This window comes from Myripristis murdjan, chromosome 4, assembly GCF_902150065.1.
Source record: "Myripristis murdjan chromosome 4, fMyrMur1.1, whole genome shotgun sequence".
NCBI lineage: Eukaryota > Metazoa > Chordata > Actinopteri > Holocentriformes > Holocentridae > Myripristis > Myripristis murdjan.
Window position 1 is genome coordinate 23,803,184 of NC_043983.1, and position 26,574 is coordinate 23,829,757.

General features: G+C 43.4%; 1 protein-coding gene across 2 annotated transcripts in view; it reads left to right on the top strand.

Annotated features, from left to right (window-relative positions):
• The window catches only part of dennd1b (DENN/MADD domain containing 1B), a 117,275-nt gene that overhangs the window by 13,452 nt on the left and 77,249 nt on the right, over positions 1–26,574 (top strand). For both annotated transcript variants that reach the window (XM_030049066.1, XM_030049068.1), the window contains exon 3: positions 7,070–7,113. In XM_030049066.1, coding sequence (XP_029904926.1) covers positions 7,070–7,113 — 44 coding nt within the window. The remainder of the gene's footprint in view (positions 1–7,069; positions 7,114–26,574) is intronic.

Here is a 26,574-nt window from a genome sequence, read left to right on the forward strand (position 1 = left end):
GCGATCAGACCCCTATTCTTAACAACGTGGTGTGACCAATGAGTATTAGTAAACTTAAGGACCATATCATCGTTTGAGAAGTTTCTCCTTTCTCGAAACCTGTGCTAACTAAATCAGCATGAAATGTAATGCCATTTGCAGTGTGCAATGTGAGAGTTGATGGGCAAAAGGAAGAGGGGAAAAAAAAACGTTCTAAACGTGTGCGAGTGTGTTTTTCTTTCTGCTGGCCTTTGAAAGATCCCAGTTAATCTGCTTACTCCTTTAATTGTGAGTAGAGGGGTTGGGCCTCTTCCCAGCCAGAATAAGGCTACTGATCCAGAAGTAAAACGATGACCACCACAGTTATTCCTTCCTTTAGGTTCCACACCCCCCTGAGTCTTCCTTTAGCCACCCCTCATCTCCTCCTCCTCTACCATACCCTCCCCTCACAGGGAAGAAAGCTTCTTGTTCTGACAATAGACATTTTTTGCCATATGTTGGCTTGACATCTTCATCAGGTTCACAGCAGGTTACCTTAGTTAACTTTCACTCCACTGGCTGATGGGATTTTCTCCCTCTGTTCCTCCAACAGGACCGGGCTCAAAGTCTAGACGGCCTCCGAGGCAGGGTCCTTCCAGCCCGGTGTGCACAATGGCCTTATTGTGGACGCTAAGTAGCGGTAGCTTCCTCCCGTTACTGCGAACGGGCCAGTGCTAAAACAATGCTTTTGTCCAGGGGCATATGAGGGGGGCCTAATCCACTACATACTGTGAAATAAGTCTCTCAGAGATGAGAGAGAGTGAGTGAGAGAAACAGAGTGAATGAAATCATTGCCAAGGAGGTTAGAGTGCAGCAGTTTAACCCCTGGCCAAGAAAGAGGGAGGAGAGGAGGCAAAGGGAGTGAGAGAAAGGAGGAACAAGGAGAGGCAGGCACTACATCCCTTCATCTCAGCAGCACGGATGGAGGAGAGGGGCTGCCGGTGGCTTTCACAGCCTCTCTTCTCACCAGAGGAGCTGCTGTTCACCATATGGGATTTGGCCTTTCTTAACAAACAGGCCCCCTATTCACTCACAACACACATTCAGTAGTTCATGGAATAAGGTGAAAAAAGTGCATTCTCTATGCCTTTAGAACATTGGATGGCCATGAGGGCTCTAAGTCTGTGTTTGATTCACATAGTATAGAGAATTATAGGCTAGGGGCCTTCATCTAAATGTGTATTCACACTGGATTTAGGGTTAGGTCTTTTTTTTCGTCTTTGGCTGAAATCTCCCAGAGTTCTTAAAGACAGAACGATGCCTTAAAGCTCCTACAGTCGAGCTGCTAAGATGAACTTATAGAAACACTATGCACAAGCACAGCCCTCTACATCGTGGGTGTATATCTGCATGTCGTACTTTTTCCTGTAGTGTGTCACATCTATTTTCATACGGCCCTGTGTCATTCAAAGGAAGCAGAAGAAGCTGGGTTTTACTTTTTTACTTGTGCATGGCAATGGCTGAAAGTTGATGAAGTTGGTGTGTAGTGCCGGGCAGTGTGAGGTTTTTGACACACTGGTGCCATGAGCCAACTCTTTTTTTCAAGCCAGCAGCATTAGAAGTGACATCCTCTGCCAACAGCTTCATTTTAGCCTACTTGGAAGTCCCAAGAAGCATATATTTATGCCAAGATGAAGATGCCAGCATTTTCATTTTTAGCCTACTTGGAAGTGCCAAGAAGCATGGAGTTACGCACTGAAGTGAAAAAATGAGAGATGAAGAGGTAGGCTCCTTTGTTGTGGCGCCCATGCATCCATGTAAATGTATATGCAGATCTTGGTAATTTCCTCTTTCCTATCACATTTCATCATCCACCTGAGCACGTAGGAAGTGGTGTCAGTTTAGAGAGGCAGAGGTCCACCTCCCTCCCTTTCATGACTAATCTACCCAATCCACTCTTCCCTTACCTCCCTGCTTTTTCCTCCCACTCCTTCCCAGTTTCCCCTCTCTTAGCTCCCAGCACCCCTCACCTATTAACCCTCCTTTCCCCTCCCTCTCCTCTTTAGCCCCCTTGTTTCGTCCTCCCCTCACTTCCCTCCCCCTCACCTTGCTTCTTCTCCACCCTATGTTCTTCCCAACTCCCTCAACCCCTCACCTATTAACCCTTCCCATCTCCCCCCTTTCCTCTTTCTCTTCCTTATCCAGTCTTTCAGCTGCCTCCTTCACTCACCCACTGTAGACCCCCCCTCCTCCACATTATAGCCTCTCGATCATCCCCTCTAAAAAAACAGCTTCCTGCCTCCTTTCCTGCACCTCTCCCTCTCTCTCAGACCCTATCAAAGCTTGTTGTATCGACTGTTAAAGACAGGCATCTCAGGAACAGCCAAAACATTGATTTGTGACTGCATACCACATCATTCCATCTCTCTCCATCTCTCTCCGTCTCTCTCTCTCTCATTCTCTTGCTCTCTCTCTCTCATTCTCTTGCTCTCTCTCTCTCTCTCTCTCTCTCTCTGTCTCTCTGTCTCACTCACACACACACACACACACGCACATTCACGCACACACACACTCAAACATGCACACTACTTGTGTCACAACTCAGAGGTCAGCCACGCTTGAAGCCCACAGGGATCAATGAACATGCTACATATGCAACCCTGAGCTCGCAATCACTCTGTGTAAACACACACATTTAGACATACAGTACACAAACACACACACTGCAAACAATGCAGAGAGACCAATGGTCAGTCCTTGAGCTTGCCATCACATTTGCCCACCTCCATTTCCTTGGGTGTGAAGAGAGGAATCTAACTCCAGATAGGTGATTTCAATTCAATTCGCACCCACTGCAACTGTTAGCGCCCCGACAGTGTGAAATATGTTAGAGGTTGTTTTCCCCTTGTCACTCTGGGCATCACTGGTGTCATATCATATGGACTGTTTTTCCACAGTTTGCAACAGCTCTTTATAGATTTTGTCAACTTTGGAAAATACAATAAACACATTTTGAATCCCATTCATTTTGGCTTTGATAAAGATAAGGTGACACAGGCCTAGACCTGACAAGCCCATGCATTATGCAGGCAGACACAGTTTGCGCAGGTTAGGATGAACAGTACACACTACAGTAAGACATGGTGATTGCATGTTGGCAAGCATCTTTACTGCTGAAGTGTCCTTGAGCAGGACACATTCATCCCAGCTGTAGGACTGCTGATCTGTAGCCCAGCCTGACCCCTGACCTCTTTGGAGAGGGGCAGGCTAAAAGAGACTTTCCCCATTGGGGTCAATAAAACATCACACAATTATTATGTATGTGTATGTGTGTGTGTGTGTGTGTGTGTGTGTGTGTGTGTGTGTGTGTGTGTGTGTGTGTGTGTGTGTGTGTGTGTTTGCTTTGTCATATGTTACTATAATTGACAGCAGCCATTGTCTCCCATGTGCATAGCATGTTTTATGACCCTGCAACACTGACACAGTTAGGGATCCACTGGATCCACTTTTTTAGGATCTGACCAAATATATCCATCCTGGATATAAAGTATAAAATTAAATAAATTAAATGATTTAATGTCAATGAAACAGATTTGTATGTTGTTTTTCAGTCAAAATTCTGCATGTAAAATGAGATAATTTCAATTGTATTTAAATGTCTTTTTATTGCCTTATGTTACTTTTACATTTTTCTTGATGCCTTTTGTTTTATGTAACGCACTTTGATTTGCTGTGTTGCTGGAACGTGCTATACAGATTTGTCTTGCCTTGTCCTGCCATTACAATCATTTATTTAAACTAGAGATTACAGACATTCATAGCACTGTCAATATCTCTGTCACATCAAAACACATTTTATATGGTCTGATTCTGTAGCAACCATTTTTCATGGCTAGCCACTAGCCACAGATACAATCTGGATGTGGACATTTTTTTAAGGTTCCTTGGACACAATGCATTGTGAAACACATGGTCATTCACAGGAAAATAAACCAGTTTACCCCAAGTTCCTGAAAAGTTCACTTTTTGGAGATCTAAGCTTTCAAAAGTCTCAATCTCAAAAGGCTGCAGAGGACTTTAGTATGGGCTCATGTTTTTTTTTTTTTTTTTTTTTTTTTTTTTTTTTATAGCTATGCAGAGTCTCTGCCCTGCAAATAAAGCTGCAATTTGAAGAAATATTTATTATTGATTGGCCCCATTTGGATTGAGCAAATTCTAAGCCAATACTTTTTGTCACCTACCAATATTTTTATTTAAGTGCTAGAGAAAATGAAGTATAAAATGCTTTGTCTGCATTTGCACAGCTCTTATTGCAATTTTTAGCATGATTTTGTTTTTTGTTTTTTTTGGTCAATATCATGGAGCTTTAATGTATGTGTGTGAGGGAGGGAAGCCCGGATTAACCAATGTGGGATCTGTCATGGTGACATTTGTGTCCCCTGGCGGAGCAGCAGGGGTCCTCTTCACCTCTGTAACCTTCAACTTTCAGCCTTAACCCCCTTCAGCCCCCCCACCCCCTTTTGTCCACCGCATGCCCAGCCTAGCTAGAGGGAGGGAGCAAGGAGGATAGAGGGCTGCAGGCAAGGGTGGGATAAAGAGATTGTGGGACAGAAACAGAAATGAGAACGAAAACAGGGAAGGTGGGAGAGGCAGGGAGGGAAGTGAAGGGAGGCTGCAAGTGAGTAAGGAATCCATAAAAAAGAAATTTAGGTAAGAGGAGACAAGAGAAAGCAGGGTGGGGAGAACTATCAGGACAACAGAGATGCAGGAAAGAAGAGGGAAGAGAGGGGAGGTGGGCGAGTTGTGGGGGAAAGATTGGCAGAGATATCTGGAGGTACAGCAGAATAGAGAGAAGACTGTGCAGAATAGGAAGGAAAAGCCAAGAGAAGAATAAGAAAGGAAGAATGCTTGGTAGTGCTCTGAATCTCTCAAATGTCCTGAGGTGCATGAGACAAGTGAAGTGTTTGGTGTGCTGTTATACCTCACCATTTTCTCCCTCCTCTGCTCTCTTTATTTACCACCCCGCCGCCCTCTCTCTCCATATCCCTCTCCCTCCATCTGACTCTGCACTGCATTGGAGATACTTCCATTTATATAAAATTTCTTGGAATGGGAGTGCTGATTTGGGGCGGTTTTGTCTTTTAGGCAGTTGTGGAGTTCATTTGGTCATGTGACATGATCTTACATCAGTACTCCTATTCTTAGAGGTGGCATACAGGCCCTGAGGTACTTAAGTCTAGATAGTATGCCTTCTTTTCTTACTTCCTTCAACCTCTTCCTTTGCCCTCTTTGATTTCATGTCTCTCTTCTGTTCTTTCACTGTCTCTTGCTGTTACTCCCCTCTATCTCAGCTCCTCCACCTCCCCTGCCCTCCTCTGTCCTCTTTTCTCTGTCGTTTTCCCTCTCTCTCCCTCTCTTCCTCGCCTGTCCTTCTCCCTCTGTCCTGTATCGCTCTCTCAGGCAGCGGTTCCCATCCTCTCACCCAGAAAATCAGCATAAAATTGCCCTAACTGTGGTGGATCATAGGGTAGGGGGGAAGCGGGGGGTTGTTGGAGTTGGGAGTATAAAGCTGAGAGCTGTGCTTCATTTTTTTCTGTTGTGCCGCTCTTTTCAAGATGGGGCCCGTGAAATTATCCAATAGGATTATGTAAGGCATCTTTGATTCTGTCCGCTGCATCCTGTCATCCATTTGTCTATTTTGTATGTGTGTGCATGTGTGTGTCTCCCTCTCTAGTGTTCATGGGAGTGTTGGCCGTGAAGCTGCAGTACATTTTATGTGTCCCTTGTCCTGAAGTACTAGTGGTGTTATTGGCTCATCATAAAGGCCTGCAGTAAGCAAATATAGGCGTCATTGCAGTGGTCATAGATATTTGAAGTTTGGGCGTAAATCAAACATCTCTCTTGGCTTGCACTCATTCAGAACGTCACTGTTATTTTTCCTTGGATTGAAATATGTAGGCTTTCACAAGGTGCGATTGTTTTCAGGTTCACTCTAGTTCAGCCAGCCAACTTTTGTCAAGACAGATGGGGAGTTTGCTCTGCAGCATGGAGGCCTATGGTATGTCCATGACAGTGAACTTGGCATGTGAGAGCTTGGCTCTTCCATGCCTTGCTGTTCTTGCTGAGGTCACGGTTTGACCTTAGAGCTGTGGAAACCATGTTTACCAGAGACCCCTGTGTTCAGATTGCAGCTGGGTGGCCGCTTCCTTTCATCCGTGAGGCTTACTTTTCTGTGAGATTAAGAGGTAGTCAGTTGTGTGTAGGCTAGCTTTAAGAGAGAAGTTTGCTTGTTGCTTGGGTGACACTAACAGTGTTAAAGATGATGGTAAACAGGCTACTGAATTAAGCCAAATGAAATGGTCATATTTGCCAATTTTGTGTACTTGGATTTTTTTTTTTTATTTCCCAACTCCATCTACCTAATAGCAGAGCATTAGCCCTGAACCAAAGTATTCACTATGTGTACTGTTTTAAGTACTTTCTGTGTCACATTGCAAATATTTCATAAATACAGTTCCTTGAAATATTATCATCTAAAACAAGAATCAGTGTTTCATGAACCCACACAGTCACTCGTAGTTTACCACAAAACAAACAAAACAAAGTGGAACAAATGACTAACGCAGGCCACCCCAAATCCATTTAGAATCATAAAGCTCCTGGCTGAGCTTACATCCATCCATCTGATAGTCAGGCAAGTATCAATGTAAGAAGAAATGAGCGAATTGACTGGAGTATGTATGGATCTGATTTTCTCAAACATGCATGATGTGGTGTATAATATAGCTTATCATATCTACATGGAGAGTATAGATTTGCATATTTAGAGCGCATGGAGCCTAGACTCTCTTTCTCTTGTCTCTCGCTGTGTATGCTGTGTGTGTGTGTGTGTGTGCATATATGTGTGTGTGTGTGAGTGTGAGAAAGAGCGCATACAAGTATATGTGTATGTGTGTGTGTGTGTGTGTGTGCGTGTGTGTGTGCATGTGCCGACTTACAGCAGCCACCCTTGCCCCCACCCCTCTCATTAATATGTATGTGTTCTGAGGCAGCTAGCGAAGACGGTGTGTTTCTCACCCGCTGATTAATGCTGTCTGTCAATTACCTCTAGATCCAGCCGTGCTGTGGAGCTTCCCCCAGGACCACACAGACCAGGTTGGAACACACTCTTCTCTTTTTCATTCTTTCCCTTTCTCTCCCTCTCCCTCTCACGCTCTCCCTCTCTCTCTCCCTCTCGCTCTCTCTCTCTTTCCCTGGCTGTCTCTCTCTCAGCCGTTCACTGTTACAGACACCTCCACCTCCTCCTCTCCCCTCTCCCTCCCTTCTTAATGCCCTCACTCACCCTGCCATCCTGTGGTAACCTCCCCCCACCTATCACCACCACACCACCGCCACTCTCTCTCCTCCTCATCCTCCTCACTGCTTCCTCCCCTTCCTGCTCTCTCTCTCTCTCTTTCTCTCTCTCCCTCTCTCTCTCACTCACTCACTCACTCTCTACCTCGCTCACTCTGCTTCTGTTGCTGGTAATGAAAAGCAGTGAGCAGGTCTTCAATAACTGACGAATCAGTAATTATCATGCAACCGTGACAGGAATGCACACCTCTGTTTTCCCTTCTCTCTCTCTCTCTCTCTCTCTCTCTCTCATTATCCAGTTATCTCTCCTCTTTTTTCCTTCTACCTCTGCTCCCTTTTGTTTCACATTTGCAACATTATTGGGCTCTTTTTCAGTCAAAAAGCCAAATAGACAGATGTTTTGAGATACCTTTTTTTGGCACACTATATGTTCTGAATTTCAAAACCAGGCAGAGGAAGGTATTGTGATGTTATGTGGTGTTATAGTGCTTTCATGCACTATTTAAATATAAAATCAAAACAACAAAATAAGGGATTAAATCCTAACGGAACAGAAACCCATTGCAACAGTAACTAGAGATTAATTCAGAGCTCCAAAATGGCGTTTTTTTGGACAGCAGTAATACTTTGATAGGCCTAATAATAACAAAAACAACAGGACTATTAAATATTTATTTGCTTTGCTGAAAGGATAAAGAAAAGAAATATTTTCTTGTTGCCGAGCTAGCTGGCTTCCTCTCTGTCTCTGAAGTTAGTCGTGCTCACACACTCTACTGGGAAACAGTGGTTTTTGTGTTTGTTTTTGCCAGTGTGGTCTGACATGTTCATAATCCACTCAGAATTGACCCACAGTCAACTTTTGGACCCTGACCCACCAGTTGAGAACCACTGTCTTAGAGGGCTACCACAAGCACACACATGCAGACATGAACTTGATCAAAATGATTACACAGCGTATAATAATATTTGTATTTATTCTGTGTATGTGTTTCATTCACATGACCCTGTAAATAGTTCAGGATGAATCGTTCTCCCATCGTTGCTCCATCATGTGATCCGTGACTCAAGCTCTCTGTTGCTGTGACTTGTCAGGCAGTGTGTGTGAGCTGTGTAGGACTTCAGCACTCACATAGTCTTGCTAGGCTAAGACTGACAGATGAGAGCGATTGGATAAAAAGAAGAAGAGATTCGAAACATATTGTTTATGTGCCAAAAATGGTCACAGCATAAAACAGGTCCTGGAGCGAAGCACTGGGCAGCGGGCCGCGGCCGCCCATCACTGGGAGAAGGCAAGGAATTGACAAATGAATAAACTGAAGAATGGGAGTTATACATGCGTAGGCTAACCATCTCTCACCACCGCAGCCAAGTCGCCGAGTTAAAACAGCTATCCGGCCTCTCTGATCCACTTTGAGGAATCAGCGGGTTAGTAGGAAGACGCTTGAGGCAATGTCTGCCTGCCCCACAAGAACCAGAGCATGCTATCAGAGTAAGAGCGAGCGGGTGAGAGAGAGAGAGAGAGAGAACGTGAGTGGGAATTATCACATTTAAACAGATAGGGTGAGGAAAAGGAGGTGATGAAGGAAACGTGGTAAAAAAGAACAACTGACATAAAAAACAAATTGAGGAGAGTTTCAAAGAAACAACACACTAGAAGAGGTGACATGCGCCTACCACATCCCCTTCTCCAAAGTGTCTTTTCCTTCACCCCCTCCCCACCCCCCCAACCTCGTCTTTCTTTTATTCCGTTGTTGACCAGATCGTTTGTGTGGATAAGATGGCCCTTAAGATGGCTAGTTAGCGTGCTGTGTACAGAGGGATTGGCCCTTTCCCCCGTATACATAAAGGCTGTATTCACAGGCCTCATTACCAGGATTAGGGCTCCTTTCCTTCTTTGTGGGGCTGGTGGCTGGAGTCCTCTGTAGCCACAGTCTCTCTCTCTTTCTGTGGCCCGGGCTGGCCAGCATATGGCAGCAGCAGCCAACAGTCTCCACAGAGGGGCTCAGAGCTCAGAGCAAGGCCTCCTTTTGTTTAGCCCGTTATTGTTGCTCAGCGTAATGACATTTGTAGGCCGTAGGATCGGGGTGGAGGGGTTAGTCTACCCCAGGGGAGAAGGAGAGGGAGAGAGAGAAAGAGGGAGAGGGAAACAGGGAGGGGAGAGGCAAAGACAGGCAGACAGACAGGAGTGTGGATTATGGAAATATGAATTGATTTTTTTTTTCTGTTCTCTGGTAGAATAGAAGCTCAAAGGAGAACAGACTGCAGGCTGGCTGGCACGCCGGGGTGGTGCTGGGGAAATATGAAGTGAGAGGCGCTTGCTCCCTCTCTCTCTCTCTCTCTCTCTCTCTCTCTTTCTTTTTCCCTCCTGCTCCCTCGCCCCCTCCCCACTCCCCTCACCACCAATTCCTCCCTCAGCCCCTGAGACTCTCGATGCCCTGGTCATCCACAGATGCCATTTGGAAAGAGAGAGGGAGAGAGATGGAGAGAGAGAAGAGAGAGAGAGAGAGAGGGCTAAAGCATATATTTGAATCGCAAGAAGGGATTTTTTTTTTCTTTTTTTGCAAATGAAGCAGACAGATGGAAATCTGTCCGTTTCCTCTCAGATCTCATCCCAAAGTTGTGGAAAAAAATGCGGACAGAACAAATACACATACACACGCACACGCACGCACGCACACACACAGCCACACACACACACACAGCCACACACAAAATGGTTCTGCCAGTCACTTCCTACTAAACCACAGTGTGGTATACAGAAGGCCCACTTCTCTGTAGCGGACAGAGAATAATATGATAAACATTCAGCAAGTTCCATGAACAGACGACCATTTGGAAACTTCTTGAAATTGTAAGCGGCTGCAAAATCTTTAACAATTTATTCTTGACACATAGCTGTAGTTGGTTTATGCCCCTCAAAATGGTACATTTCTCAACCCATCCAGAACTACAGGAAAAGACACATAATTAAGGTTATTCTAAACCCATTAGTCATTTGTAGCGCCTGACCAGTAAATCAGCCGGCCAATATTATCACCCAGTATTGGCCTATTCACAAATATATTGATATCGGCATATGGTGACCGATATGCACCAATGTAAAAGAGTTTCTAGTTGTCAAGGAGGCTAAATAACACTCCAGATTAAGCTAAATTTTGGTAAGGGGAAAGGGGTCCCTTGATCTTTTCCTCTTAATTACTCTCTTACTGCAAAAACCATACAGTTGTTGCATCCAGCTCTACTGTGTTACTTATTTTCGCCTATTCTAACATGTTGTATTTCTGCAATATTTGCGCCTAAACAGTCTTGGAGTTACATAAATTGGGTTTGAGTGGAAAGCTGAAACTTTTGTGGATTCACGGAGTCTAATTTTATTCGTGATGGATGATGATTTCATTGTAGCATGAGCATTTTTTTTAAAAGATGTATTTTTTATTTAATTGGTCAGCAAATAACTGATATTGGGAGCTGTTGTTTATTAAGCTTTTTATTGATTCTATTGATTCTATTTTTTCAGTGTTCATTACGAGAATCGGTTGATTGTGTACGGATGTTGAATATTCTTTAAAAAAAGTTATTTGTTCAAGAAAGCAGCCCACTGAGTACCTTTCCATGGTATATCCATCTAAAATTGGTGCACAGTCCACATAGGAAAGGTCTGTTTTCACTCCAGCTGAAAAATTCACTATGTCGACTGCCATATCAGTAATCAGAATATTTCCCCTTTAAAATCGGTAGCGGTTTGTGAGGCACTAGTCATTTGTTTCTCTTTACATGTGTCTGTGTTTATATTTATTTGTTTGCCTGTATGCTATGTCAATGTATTTGGTTATCACAGCTTTCAGTTCACTGTAAAATATTAGAATGCAAAAGTTTGCAGTGCTAACATAGTGCCTGTCCATCTTCTGGTTGTACTCCCTACCTCTCCTCCTCTACCCAGTTTTATCTCTTCCCTTCACCCCATTATTATACCGTCTTGTAGGGATAGCTCAAGAATCAATACCTAGCTACCAAGTCAATGCCAAAATTTTAGAAACAATACCAGTTTGTGTTTTTGGTATCGTATATAAATATCAATGCAGTCTGAGACCTCACTCATACACCCGATGTTATTATTTTGAAATAACCTTAGTTTTTTGTTTGAAAGCACTTCTAATTCAGTGTTTTTACTCTAATGCCACCTATATGTGTCAATACGTGTCAAAATGCTCAAGGTTTGTTTTTTTCAGAGTGAATCGGGTGTTTTTAGTGCATGCTGAATGGGATTTCTGTTTTTGCCCCTGATATTGAATCAGTATTTTAAAATCATGGATTTTTGCTGATATTGGTGTCAACTACCAAAATTGTGGTATTGTGACAATCCTGCTCTTGCATATTCCTTCCTCAAATTTTGGAATTAGCCTCTCTCACCCGCTTGTGAATACATGTACACACATACTAACACTCACATGCATACACAGAGATAATGGTATGCTTCCTCTGTTGGGATATCATTGCTATGTCTCTTTTTCTCCTCTTTCCCTCCCTCCCTTCTGTCCCAATTGTATCTCTTGCTTCCTCTCCTCCCTCTCCCCATATCGTTGCATCAACCTTCCTGTCACCAAGCAGCTTATCTCCAATTTTCTCTCATGAGCCGCTGTTGCAGGAAATAACAAACTACGACTAAACTGGATTTTTCTGCTTGTCTTATTGCAGCATCATAGCCTCAAAGAAATTTGTGAAATATTAACATGTGAATAGTTGTTACTGTAAGGTCTTTTTTCAGCCATGAACTAATGTTGAGGTTACTCAACATTATTTAATATGGCCATTCCATGAATTTCAGTGAGGCACTTCTGATTTACTTACTGCATACTGCATCAGGTTACCTGTTAAACACCATGTTAAAGTGTAATTTATGCTCAGTTTCAGGTGGACCAGTTCATTTTCAGGTGTATTTACAGTGTATGCAGTTTCTCTTAACCTGCCCTGTCTAGCTCCTATTCAATTAGTTATTTCCTACATTTCCCAGGATGGCTTTCTCCAACCCCCTGACAATGGGTGTGAACTAATTGCATTCACTATTTATAGGAGAACAATCACAATGGCGGAGCAGAATTTTCTGAGAAAAAAAGAGGGTTGCTCTCTTTATTCAAAACACAACCTGTTTTACGGCTGCATTGCATGATGGTCTTTTGGATGGATTTTTGTGTCTTCTCCTCTTTATGATGCATTTCTCCCTATCGGTTCGTTGAAAGTTGATGCAAAATGTTGACTCTAGAGGGAAGGTCTTGCTCTTTAATTTGGAGCCACTGACACAAAAGTGGTTGAGTGATCGAGTGGTCACTTAGTAATCAGAGTCGCTCCTGGTTCAATCCCTGACTCCTTCATGTGTGTGTATGATTGTTCAGTATTGTGATGACTTGCAGTAAATTAACAAATATTGAAGTGTCCATATTAGCTGTACAGTTCCTGTATCTTTCGGCTTGAACAGGTACACTGCTAACATAAAGTGCATGCTAACCTTGCTGACACCATGAATGGCTGCAGGTGGAAACAGCCAGCCTAGACCCTGTCAACTAAAAATGAAGACATAAAACCAAGAAAAAGCCCTGTTTGGTATTATGTTGTAGCTTGGTGTATAAGTCACATACTCCATGGATAACTAGTAGGTTGGGGACATTTTTGCCAATTCATTTTTGGAAAATGGGAAAAAGTCTTGACTACTCCATGAGAGATAAGCACTGCATAATCTTCTTGGAAGTTATGCTTTGTTTTTGTATGTTGCCGTCCCTGACAGATAAGTACAAAAATGGCAAAATAGAATCCCTTTCAGTGCAACTAAAATCCCCCATTTCACTCATTATCCCACAATTGCACCAAAAAATTTCCGGCGGTCCTGGCTCTGACTTTGCTCTCAGTTTGACCGATTGGCTTGGCTGATTCTGCCTCCCTTCTCACCCGTTGAGCATCCAGTAAGAGAAGTTCTTCATCAGTTGTCTCGGGCTCATACAAATAATGTTACAGCTCTGGATCTGTGTCTGTTATGAAAAATTCATCTTCATCGTCGGCTTCAAAATCAGACATGATGAAAAGCTGGTGCACTAACAGTGTAGGCTAAGCGGACTGAGTCAGCTGGGCTTTGTTGCCTGAAATATTGGAGCACGAGGCTGCACAGAAAAACACAACCTTCTGCGCGTGCGCACGTGAAGCCACAACATAATTCCAGCCAGGGCTGTTTTCTTGTTTTTATGTCTTCATTTTTGATCATCACACGGATGCAAAATAAACTGTTTAAATGACTATTAAAATAAAAGGTTCTGGTGACACTAGAGTCTTCTTTGCAGATTTCACAGGGTCTAGGCTAGCTCTTCCCACCTGCAGCCATTCATTACATTAGCATGTTTAGCATGCAGCCCGTAGCCTTCTCTGCACTGGACACACTGGGATAGTTTGGTATTACTCTGCTCATCTGACTGTGGATATGATATGATGATATGACCTGAGAGTGAGTGTGTGGAATGTATAATATACTATAATATACTATTTTTTTTATTAATAGTGTTTCAGACAGTGTTTTGTGATGTGTTTATCCTGAATGTTCAAAGTATGATTCATCACTCAGTGCTAAAATGCAAGGTACATTGCCAGTCGCTGTTTACTGTAAGAATGTTAAAGTATTTTAGGCTGGACTTTATTCCTACAAAATTGGCTGTTCAGTTATCTGACATGGTGATTATTTAGTTCTGACCACTGCCAAGTGTTTAAAGATAATGTTCGATAAAGTGCACTTCAAACTTAGCTAAACTTGGAACTTCCTCTCCTTTCATATAGTCCTGTGAATCTAACTCTGCTCCAGTGCTCATCTTACAGAGATGGAGGAATAGAAAGAGATTCAAAGGAGAGAGAGAGAGAGAAAGGTAGAGAAAGAAAGAGAGAAAGAAATAGGGAGGAAATAGTGAGTGAGGGGAGGTTGTGGGGGTCTCTTGAGGCTTCAGCCTCAGAGCGGCTCTGAATGTTGCTCTGACACTGTGCTCCATCAGGAGAAGCTGCCTGACATGCTATGATTGGTGGCCACAGCCCTGGACTGGCCCTGGGTGGAGGAGGCAGGGAGGGGGTGCCTGGGGACAGAAGACGATTGGGTGGGGGTAGTGGGTGAGGTAGCATGGGTCTGAGAGGTTGAGGTAAAGGGGGGAAGCTGGTAGACATGATTGGTGGCTTCAGCCCTGGGGAGTTGATCATTGACCTCGAAGAAGGGAGGAGGTAAGGGGGACATTGAGGAGATGCGTCTTCTTATGGGAGAAGGGGGAGGTAGGGTGGGTGTTGCGGGTGAGGCAGCTGTGGGGGGGGCTGACAGAAATTTATATGTGGTCTTCAACCAAGGCCCCCAGATGGCATCCAAAGGAGGGGAGGATGAAGAAAGCCAACAAGGGTGAAGAAGGGGTACAAGAAAATGGAGAAAAGGAAGTAGATGGGGTTAAAGAGGCATACATAGCAAAAGGGGGAGCCAGAGAAGTTGGGAGGGGGAGATGTGGGGAAAAATATAGTGGATGCTGAAGTGTGGAGATGGAAGATTGGTGAGGGGGAGGTGGAAAGATGACAGGAAGGCAGAAAGAGGTTGAAGGGAAACGGACGACAGATAGAGACTGTAGGAGATCATGAAAAAAACACAGACTTGCAAGGCATTTTGGAAAATGGGAGAAAAGAGTGGGTAGAGAGCTCAGAATTAAAAAGAATGTTTTAGGGAATGTAATGTGGTTGCATGAAAACCAGTTTGGGTGGGTATTTTTTTTCTTTTTTTTCTTTTTCTTTTTTAACTTGAGTTGAAAATTTACAGGGTTATTTATGTGCTGAGTAAGTTTCATGGCCTGATGGTCTGTAAAACCTATTCAGAACCCCCCTTATAATTCAAAAAACACACTGTTGGCAACCTCACCATAAGGTTGTTTTCTTTAATTTCTGAAAAATTGACTTTTGGAGGCACAAGAGCAGCATTAAGGAATTTAGTTGGTGCTGTGCCCTACAGTATTAATAATATACCTTATGGTATATTATTACTTAGTGGGGTTGAAACCTCACCCTTTCCCACCGAAAGGGTGAGGTAACTGGGGAGGTGCCGTGTGAGACATAGGATGTGTCTCAAACCACTCCCTAGTTCCGTGGGAAGTGAAGTGCCTAGGGATTCAGCCACTGGGGAGCCCCAGTGCCAAATTCATTCCAGTTCACTGAAAAATAAGCTCCTTATAAAATTCCACAATTTATCATACAAACAAGTGAACATCAACATCAAAGCTCACTATACTCACTCACCAGAAATAACATAACCAGTGTTAACATTGGCGGTATCTTTTATTGAGTGGCTATGGAGAGTAGGTCTGGGCGATATGGACAAAGTCATGATATCTTTGATGGTAAACCTCAATTGATATTGTGGTGATAATTTTGGGATTACTCTTGATGCACTGGCCTTTGCTAGATATTTGTGATTTGTCAGATATTAAAGAGAGTTTTGAGCAGTCTTTAATAATGTGGATATGATGATCAAGTGCACAGGCAAATAGTAGAATAATTTGAAAAGTCTAATAAGGTCAGAAAATTGCATCCCTTATTAGGAAAAGACATGTATACCATATTACAATGTGGTATACTAATTGAGAACAGTGCTTTGCCAGCAACACTGCAAAACTTTGCTTACAAGTATAAGCAACCTTATTGTCAGAGGACATATGTATTTTTTACTCTAATGTTTCTTTTTTTATTTTCAAAATTAGTGAGTTCCCGGCTTCTTTAGATTCAAACTTTAAAACCTTTAAATAGAAAAACTTTGTGGGTATGCAACACTTCTCGTTAACAAACATTGGTGAATATTAAGGAGTGACAAGGTACCAACTGAGTTGTTAATCTGACTAATGTCAGCTCCTTTAAATCAGGGCTAAAAACACTACTGTTCACTGAAGCGTTCTGTTAGATTAAATACTTGCCTGTTGTATTGCCTGTACTTTTTAACTACACACTGTTGATTTATGCCTCCTCCGCACTCCAAGGACTACCTATTGTACTGCCCGTACTTTTAAACTACGCACTGTTTATTTATGCCTTTTATTTTTCTTACTTTGTTTCTTATCCTAACTGTTTTATTTGGGTTTATTGTTAAATCAGCAGCAAATGTCAGAGATTCCAGGGCTGAGGACTGAGTCCGGGCTGAAATCTCTTATAGGAGAGGTTTCAGAGTCTAAGGAATTAAGAGGTTGGGCTGTCGGCATCCCTGCGGGGGGTGACCGGGAAGTCTGAGTCAGCTACTGCTGTGACTCGACACTGGGGAGCAGGCTGTGAATTCAGATCTAGAAGGGAGACGTCCTGTGATGGATCTTTAGAGTTCATCACGATCTGAATAAGACCAGAGTGTGGAACCTGTGTCCGGCGGGACTGTAAGACTCTGAGTGAAGGACTCAAGAGCAAATAGTGTGATGTATTATTAAGGGCGACGTCCCTTACAAAAAAAAAAAAAACAAAAAAAAAAACAGACCCGACCAACCAAATTCCTGATGGTTCAGAGCCAGGGACAAGAGATACTAGCTGAAATCTCTGACAGAGCTGGTTCAAATTTTGTCTAGTCTGGTGGCAAGGAGTCGCAGGCGTGATATAGGCTATCACGGCCTGGACCCTTGGCCCATTGCCTTTTGGTGGCAAGGAGCCGCAGGGGTGATAAGGCCTATCACGCCCTGGGCCCTTGGCCGTCTAGCTCAGGCAGTGTACTGAGCCTGTTGTTATTTTATGTTATTTTATATTTTATGTTACTGTATTTTATTATTGCTATCATTCTAAATTTTTATTTCCCTTTTTATTGACTGTTTTTATTGTTTTAATTTGTGTCTTGTTGCTTTTAATGTTTCTGTAAAGCACTTTGAATTACCTTGTGTTGAATTGTGCTATATAAATAAACTTGCCTTGCCTTGCCTTGCCTAATGTTGCCGTTAATCATCATTATCATGTGTGGGCATTAGTTCAGAATCTCTTTGCCCATCACTGGCACATGAGTTTTCCTAATGTTCATCGACTCGGATGAGCTAGACACATCCGTAGAAAACTTTAGACTCATTCTGCACCTCCTGCAGATCACAGAGGCCCGTACCAAGGGCCAACCAAAGGTCTCAGTCCCAGCCAAGCTTGTCAGGAAGGTGGAGTTAGAAGGAGAGTGATGTACTGTGACGAGCTGATGAAAGTGGGCATATTTTTCCACGTCTTGGGTGCTGCTGCAGCTGTATTTATAAAAGCTTAAAAGCAGTTGAAGTAAGAGATGAGTTAGAACGGAATACATGCTGGTGTGTGTGTGGGGGGGTGGGGGGAGGGTAGAGGAGGGGACTTTATAGTGTGTGTGGGTGTATTTGTGTACATGTATGTGTATGATGTCTCAGTGTGTCACAGGGTGTCGTCTTTCCCCTTCAGTGCACCCTGACAGCAGTGTCAAACAAGGCCCTATATGATCTGTGTGTGTATGTCTTTGAGTGTGCGTGTGTGTGTGTGTCTGGGTTGATGGTGTTTTTATTCTTCTTCCTAACCCTTGCGCCCTAGATCCCTGGGGTGTTCCAGGGTCTTGCCTAATGGACAGTCTCGCCCCGCTGAGCTGGCCTTTGGCTCGGGCACTGAGCCGGACGCCTAACTAGGGCCCTTTGTTGCTCATGGGTCCTGATTGCGCTGACCTCTGGGCTGGCTTCCTGGGAGAAGACGGGAGCTGGAGAGAAAAGAGGAGAGCAGGGGAAGTGTTTTTACGCCCCACTGCTCACATCTCTCCAGCAGTGCCCAGTGTCTGGCGAAAAGAGAGCTGTGGTGTGTTTTGGCAGCAGAGTAAAGGGCTGTTGGCTGTTTGTGTTTTCCAAGCTGCAGGTGGACAGTAGTGGCTAAAGCTACAGATGGAGCCATCCTACAAGTCTCACTTCTTACAAGCAGACTGCACTTTGGCTGCAGTGTTGTTCCTCTCCCAGGAGGAATTGTTTTGAAAGCCCTGCTGTACATGGTGGGCGAGTGGTAACCTCAGTGATTCCCATTTTACCTGGCCAGCACCACATCATCCTATCTCAAAACCAGATAGCTGCAAATTTATATCAAAAAAAGGATTGCGGGATTGTCCCAGGCAATAGAAGATATAAACCTTTCACTGGGGTTGTTAGGTCTGTCGGTCCCTTAGGATTGAAGGGCTGTTCCTTACATTGCAAGGTGGCTAACAGATGGTGATGCCAAAGGCTCTCATTTTCCAAATTGCAGAATTGGGCTGAAGTTGGAGCACTCCACATGCCTAATCTGAAAATTTGTTTGCCAAAAATGCAATGAGCCTGAAGCTTGTTTTTATTAGAAAATGAGTCTGAACTTGGCCTGAATCATCTGTCTGGATTGAGTGTGTTTGTCTCTTCCCCTGCACCTGTCTAAGTGTGAAGGGTCACATCAGGTCACACGACCCCCTCTCCCCTCGCTCAATCAAAACAAGTGCTCCCCCTGCCCTTTCCTGTCTTTCCTTTTTCACCTTGTTCGCTCAAAGATGTTGACCGACTGAAGAAATGTACGACACACCACCAAACATTCATAAATCCCAAGTGTGGACTTTACTGGACTGGATTTACTGGATTTTACAGGAAATATGGGAAACTTTGCTGCAAACTTATGCAAAATATGTTGAACAGCAGCCGCATGCACAGGTAGCACCGCTTACATTGAGACTCAGATCCAGAGATATCAGAGAGTCACTTTGGAAGAGTGAGCAACCACCACCTGCAGCTTCAAGCATGAAAAAAGGTAACATCAAAATTGTTTCCCCTACTTCCTGTTAATGGTCAAATTCATCACCAAAGCCTTAGCACTCTACATATGCAACACAATTTTGTTTTTTCTTTATTTGCATCCCGAATAGCTGTTACAATGTAACAGCTACTCTTCTTTGGGTCTCTTCTTTGGACGCCATAGTATCATATGGAACAGAGTATCATCATATGAAGGAGTATCTCAGTGCAAAAATGCATATATAATGATTTACATGCTTCACTACTAACAAATTAGATTTCTAATAAGATGGTAACACCATCGTAATGTCTCCTTCTCTCTCTCTCTGTTATTGGAGTTAATAAATGTTAGTAAATCAGGACTTCTTGCAACTAATAGTGGAACTAAAGCATTAATAGCATTAGAATATGAAGTTTCACACAGTTACGATACGTCGCATGGCATCGTAACAGGACTGAATCAAATCATACTGATGTGTGGGCTTCTTAAAATGTATCTAGATGCATTGTATCGTTGATCATGTATCGAGATGTGTATTTAATCCCACCCCTACTCTAAAGACATTACACAGTAAGCTAAAAGTTTGTCAAACCAAGGCCATGGCCACAGGAAGGGAACAGAGAGTTTAGAATAGGGAACAGGGAGATGGTCAGTCATGTGGCAAAACATTGTTCCACCTAGTTTTGTTTCACTAGGGCTTGAATTCTACATCCATTACTCAGAACTCCTTGTTCAGTTTTAGATACACAAATTGAACTCATTGTATAATATTACAGTAAAAATTCTGCACCAAATCAACAGCACTGGCATTTCGGATGCTTAATTTTAGAGCTTAGTGCCAGATTTCATTCTCTTTGAGGTGTTCTGTGAACTTACACGTGCTACCAAGTGTTCCCCATATAATGACTGCAGCCACAGAGGAAGACGGATCGTCTGTACTTAAAGAACAGGATGTCCTCTTCAAACAGAAATGCTGTACTCACGGTATCAGATGCCAGATATATCCTAACCACATATATGTGTTACCAACAGTTTTATCTCTCACACACTCACACACAGTCTGGTCCGGAAGTCTGAGTCCACTACTTTTGTTTCTCCATTTATGAAAAACATATCAGCCAAATAATATTACTCATTCAAGACTGCATAATGTATCTCTAATAAAAGCCACAAAAAGAATTTCATTAGTATTTCCTGAAAGTCGATTTTTTTTTTTTGTTTGTATAACCACAAGGCCTTATTACCATATGCATTTCCTCAACCAAACCATGCATGGTTCAGCCAGTAGCCACCTGCTCAAGAGAGAAGGAAGAGATGGTACAAACGGGGTGTTGTGTAAAGGAAAGAGGGATGGAGAAAGGGAAGGAGGAGGAGAAGGAGAAGGAGGCAGAGATGGGTGCTGTGATGACCTGACCCTCCCTGCTAGATTCCATGTACATCTGTCAATGAGGCATCCGCAGCCAAATGTTTAGGAGCCAGTGTTGCACTGCTGCTCCCCTGCTGAGCTTCAATGTATACATTCTTTGTGTATGTGTGTGTGTTTGTGTGTGTGCGCGTGTGTGCGTGCATGTGTGTGTGTGTCTGTGTGTGACGCCATGTGTTAGAGGCAGGCCCACATCAGGGTTCATACAGTCGAGCTAAGCCCAGTGGGAGCTGAAAGCTTAAAGAAGGAAATCCCCCCCGGCTGCTTGGTGCACACACACGCACGCACACACACACACACACACACACACACACACACACGCACACACACAAGCTCTCTCTCTCTTTCTCCCTCTCTCCTCCTGGCACTTCATTAATGAAGCCCATGCTTGTGTGTTTGGGGCATATGCAGCTCTCTTGGCCCAGTACTACAAGTGTGTGTGTTCGTGTGTGTGTGTTTGTGTGAGTGTGCATATGTGTGTGAGGGAGTGAGACATCTCCCCCTATCACATGGTAATATATTCAGTGGAAGATCTCGGCAGAGGCATAATATTGCCGCTCTCCCCTGTCTGAGCCCATCTGTGATATGTAGAAGGGACATCAGCAGGACAGGGTATTAGCACTGGAATAATACACACTGTTATTGTTGACTCCAAATGCTTATTCTCCATACAATACACCCCCTACCATCTTATCATAAATACATCTGTTACAGAGAAGAAAAATGAATGAATGCAAGGTGATGGATGGCATGTATGGTAGCCGAGTGGAGTGTTCTTATATTGGAGGTCATCAACAGCTGACTGACAGGGGATGAGTTTGGGAATGAGGCTGGGGGGTTACCACAATTCTTTTTAACACAATTATGGAATGCAGCCCTGTTACAGTATTATAACATAACATGATAGCATATATGCATTTAGACAGAAAATAAGATTGGAAGCAACACTTTATTTTCCCTTGTTAAACCTGAATAAAGCCACCACTGCTGGTAGATGGTGTGACTTGTGGGCCCCTGTGGTTTCCCAGTGGTATTTCCATCCTAGGGAGGGCAGACAGCATGTTGTGGGGAAAGAGCTGAATGGCTCACATAAGTCAGGTCTAAGGCCTTCACTTTGTCCTTGGTTTAGGCTTCTGTGATGCTCAAGGCCTTAAGGGTACTGAGTTGTAGGTTTGGAAATGACTGCTATTTTCAGCAGGCAGGGTTTCCTCTTCCTATAGAGGTGACATCCACACATATGAATATAGACATGCACACAGTCCTGTCAGGTGTTGGCAAGAGCTTGGAGAAGCCAGGGGATCAATCTGTCACCTTCCACACCTCCTGAAGCAGGGCCCAGGCAACCTGGGACCATTGTTAACCAAAATAACCACCCCCATCCACAGATATCCTGGCACTAGAGAGGTCACGGGGAACAGAAACTATGGAGGGAACATATATAAAAACCCCAGAAAGATAGACCCTGCTATCCCTCTTCTTCTACCTCCCTCTCCTGTCAGCCCGGGCAGAGGGAGCAAGAGGAGTGAGCAAGAATGTGAAAATGTAACGCCCCGTGTCAATTTGAAAGTGCACCTCGTCGACTCCAGCCCCCCCCCAAACCCTACCCCCCACCCCCTCTAGCAGCTCTGTTGCTTTGGTCCGGCTCTGAAGGCCGTTCTTATTACCGGCACAGAGCGCGGGTCAGGATGGCAAGCCGGCAGCATACTATTAAAGCCTAATGAAAGGAATCTCTGCAGGGTCTGAGGGCTGCAGCGGCCAGAGGAGGCTCTGCCTCTGCCCATTGTTCTTCTGCTCCTCTCCTCACAATTCTGCAGGTTTTTTCATTTTACCTCTAAATCTGGCTTCTCTGTCTCCCTGTCTTTCTGTCTCTGCTTCTATGTCTGTTGATCTCTGTCTCTGTCTGTCTCTCTCTCTCTGTCTCTGCAGTGGCTGCATTTTGCTCTTCTTTTTCTCTTTTTGTCTCGCTCACTCTTTCTCTTTCTGTTTGATTTCATTTTTGTCTGTCCATTTGCATCATTTTCAGTCCTTAGGGGGTCTCTATAAATTTGCAACTGCAAAGTAATGTAGCTTCATTGAGGGCTTTTAAAGCCCACAGACACTGCTGTTCAGTAGATGCAGTTTCAGCTGCTGTCCTACAACACCATAACACTGCCTGAGATATGATGTTTGTTCCTAATCTGAGGGAATTGTGTAATCGGAAGTAGATAGATACAATTAGTATACTTCCTTGTCATGCAACATAAAAATGCAAATATAGAAGACATAGCTAGCTCATAATGGCCCAATTTCATTTTATAGTTAGATACTGTATAATAGGCTTGGCCAACTGGACAAATATACTGGCTATTGGAGAGTCCAGTGATGGTCCTGTGTGTGTGTGTGTGTGTGTGTGTGTGTGTGTGAGATACAAGTAATGTAGCTCCTTTAAGGGATAGCTCAGTGCGTAGGTTCTGTGCGTAGTGGGTGTGCACTCAGGAGACGGAGACAGTGAGGGTGAGCAGAGTATGAAGTTAGCTGTATAGCTGTATACGTAGCACTGCAATGTGTGCACAGTTTAGGCTGTTTGTCAGTAAATAAATGCTACCACTCCTCAGGACCCAAGCAGAGTTCCCCTGTCTCTGAGTCCTGAGGTTAGCGCCAGTCGCATAACCATAACCAAAATTTCTACAGGCATACTGACATGTACTTTCTTTTGTTCCACACCCGCCCCTCTTGTGATACTTAGAAAGTCTTTAACTATAATAAGGACAAATAAGGTGGTATTTAACATTATCTGAAATACAGTAAATTAATACTTTCCTACCAAACAGAATGATTAATACTTTCATGTAAAACATAACCATATCTGGTTTTCAGCAGACTTGCTCTCCTCCACAGATGGACCTCTCTTTATCTTCCTGTCGCTGTCCTTCCTCCGTTTCTGTGTCTTGTTAAGACCTGATAAATTGACTGCATCTTGTTAGTGATGAGAATCACGGCTTTGCTTAAATATTCATTTATGATGATGTGATATCATTAAGTTATTTGATTTATGACAAAACACTGTTCATCTTTCTCCTTTACACCTGTCCTGCTGTTGTGCTTGTTAATCCTCCTTGCACACTGTCTTTCTAAAGCTGTTACCTTGCAAGTTATGATAAAATCTGCAAAATATGTTAACAAGACACATTATTAAAATAAACACATCAGTGTAAAGTTGTACTTTCAAACACAACTTTTCCACATTAGTTGCTGGTTGTAGCTGCTCTCATGAAAGCGAAGTTGGTCTCAGTGCCGCTAACAGCTCCAACTCCAGCGATAAAGGTTTACAAACTCAACGTGCTTTGGCCCCGCAAAGAGCCAGGTAGAACACCACCACAGTGCTCCTCTGGAATACTATCGCCACTGCATGTTATTAAATATTTTGCAACACAGACAGCACAGAAAATGGTTCATGCTTAGAATTGTCAATTCTGGAAAAACGCTGATAACAATAGAAGAGAATGACTGTGATACTTTATTGATCTCCATAGAATTCCCTTTTTATTTGCCCGCCTCCACAGGGATGTCGGAGGTCAGGACCATCTACAGAACAACACTCGTGGAGCTGATAGAGATTCAGTGTCTCGCTCATGGACATTTTAGCAGGGTGGATGCTTGCTGACATGGAGGCTTGAACCTGTGTCTTCTGGTTTTATTGGTAGTCTCCCCACTGAGTATTGTGTTTCCCCTCGAATAAAAGAAACTTACACAGTCATTTCCTTTCCCTTTCGTAATGCTTCAGCACCACAGTGCATACTGTCAACATACCTGCAACTCTCCTTAATAGACATATTATGATAAAGAGTTGCATTTTAGGGGAAAAAACACCTACACATCTACAGCAACACATTTTCTTCTATTATTAATATTATTGTTGACTAACTGTGATTTGTGGACAGGCTGCCCACTAATTTCTGTGGCAGGGGATACAAGGAGTGAACCTGTTCCTGTCACATCTTACCATACATGGACAAAACCACTGGTTAGCTTAATACTGCAGTTTGCAAGTCGGTATTTCCACATAGAGGAAGACTGAGGTGAAAATAATAATTAGCTTTGTCATTTCTTGCACACTCAATAAAAACATGTTGCACTAAGTATATCTTAGCTGGGCTTGTGTCCCTTTCTGTCATTAAGTGGTCACTCGCACACTTCTACTCAGATCCTGTGAACAATTACTTTTAACTGTTCCACAATCGAGGCTAGTGAGTAAGAGAGATTGTGCCTTTATGGTGGCAGCTCCAAAGCTCAGGAATAGTCTCCCCCTCTCGATCAAACGCCGCCCCTTCATTGACACAGCACTTTGGCCAACTCTGGTTGTTTTTTAAGAATGCTATATAAATAAACTTGATTTGATTTGACCTCTAGACCCGGATGTGACTCCACTGTCTTGCAGCAAATGCCATCTGAAGGGAGTGGACTGTCTACTCTCCTTTTAAAAGAAACAAAAAAAAAAAAATTGCAATGAACTGCTCACCAGAAACCATCTTGGGTGGTGTTCGCTTGTGTAATGCTGTGTAGGCTAGATGGTGGTGCAGTAAATTATTGGCTGCAGTCTTATGTCATGGCACCAGCTGCCCACAAGAATTTGGCCTTAACTTGGTTTTCTTACCTATAATGTCATGAGTCATGAAACAGTAACACACTCTTAATCTTTCACTCTGTCTTTCTCTGCTGCTTTCTGTCTGTCTCAGTATCTCTCTCAATCTGTTACTCTTTCTGTCTGTCTTCCTGTCTCATTTGAGTATCACATCTGATAATCTACCATTATTAGGTGTAAAGATCATTCAGGAAACAGAAAGTTGTTCAGAAACTTTGTTGTTTACTCTAGCTCACAGCCAAACTCAGATGGGTGGGCAGACCTCCCCCCTAAAAATACACAAATTTTTCTAATTTATTAGTCGTTTGGTAACAAAAGTTTTTATGAGTCATTTGTTTGTAGCAGTATCTTATTTTAGTGATCTTGAACCTAGTTTTTATCCAACAGTTTCTCCAATCAAGGTCTCATACCATCATCCATTTTTATTCTGCATTTATTTATTAGTTTTTTTTTCTCTCTCTCTCTCTCTAAAACCAAGGCTCAGCTGTCCTTGTGCCTTTACACATTGCAAATGAATGCATATCCATGCAAATTCTTAAAGAGAGGCTGAGAATTTGAATATTTTGCTTAAAGCTGCACCCAGGTCGACCCTGCCATTCGGCATTTGAAAGCAGTGTGTCTGTTTGAATACTGAGGATCTCTCTTTGTCATGTTCGCCAGAGGGGCTGGGTGAGCGAACCAGCACAGGCAGGATGGGCAGAGATCGGCTGGGTAGCTGCACACAGACGGACTAATTGGGGAAAGGGGGGTGAAAGGGGGGACGGGGGGCGTTGGTAAGGGTGAGGAAGAGGTGGGGTACGCAGGAGGAGGGGGATCTGAGATGACGACAGGGGGTTTGGGAGGGAGGTGAAAAAGGACAAGGAGTGGGGGATAGAGGGAGGACGAGAGAAGGGAAGGAAGAGAAGAGGTGATGAAGAGGGCAAGAGGAAGAGGTGAGGGAAGGGTGAGAGGAGATACTGTGGATTCCAGCGCTGATGTGCTAGTAGCCCTGCTGACAATGTCATTATACTGTAGAAGCGCTGGCTTGAAAACCAAGGCTCTTACCTGCTGCAGTCCACTGTAGCCCAAATGCAATATTATCTTAGCACTAACCAGCCTTTGAGGAACATATTAAAATGAAATCATCTCTTTCATCTTTGGGCTATGAAACAAAAACTGATCAGGCCACCATTTGGATATGTCGGCATATATAGTTTGAGAAACGCTGTATTGACCCCGGTGCAAGCAGTGACATTGTCAGTGGGCTTTCCTGATTGAGTAAACTGTCCAGTGCAATTCAACATAATTCCAATATGACACTGAAAATTTGTCAAGTACAATATGGAAATTAATTTTAATTTTTCAATTAGCCCCTTTCAAACATTATACTTTTTTGCACCAGCAAGAGTTAAGAAATGAAAGTGTACCTAAAGCTGAATTATTTTTCGTTATGTAAAGTGGGTCTACTGTATGCAGTGACTGAAAATTA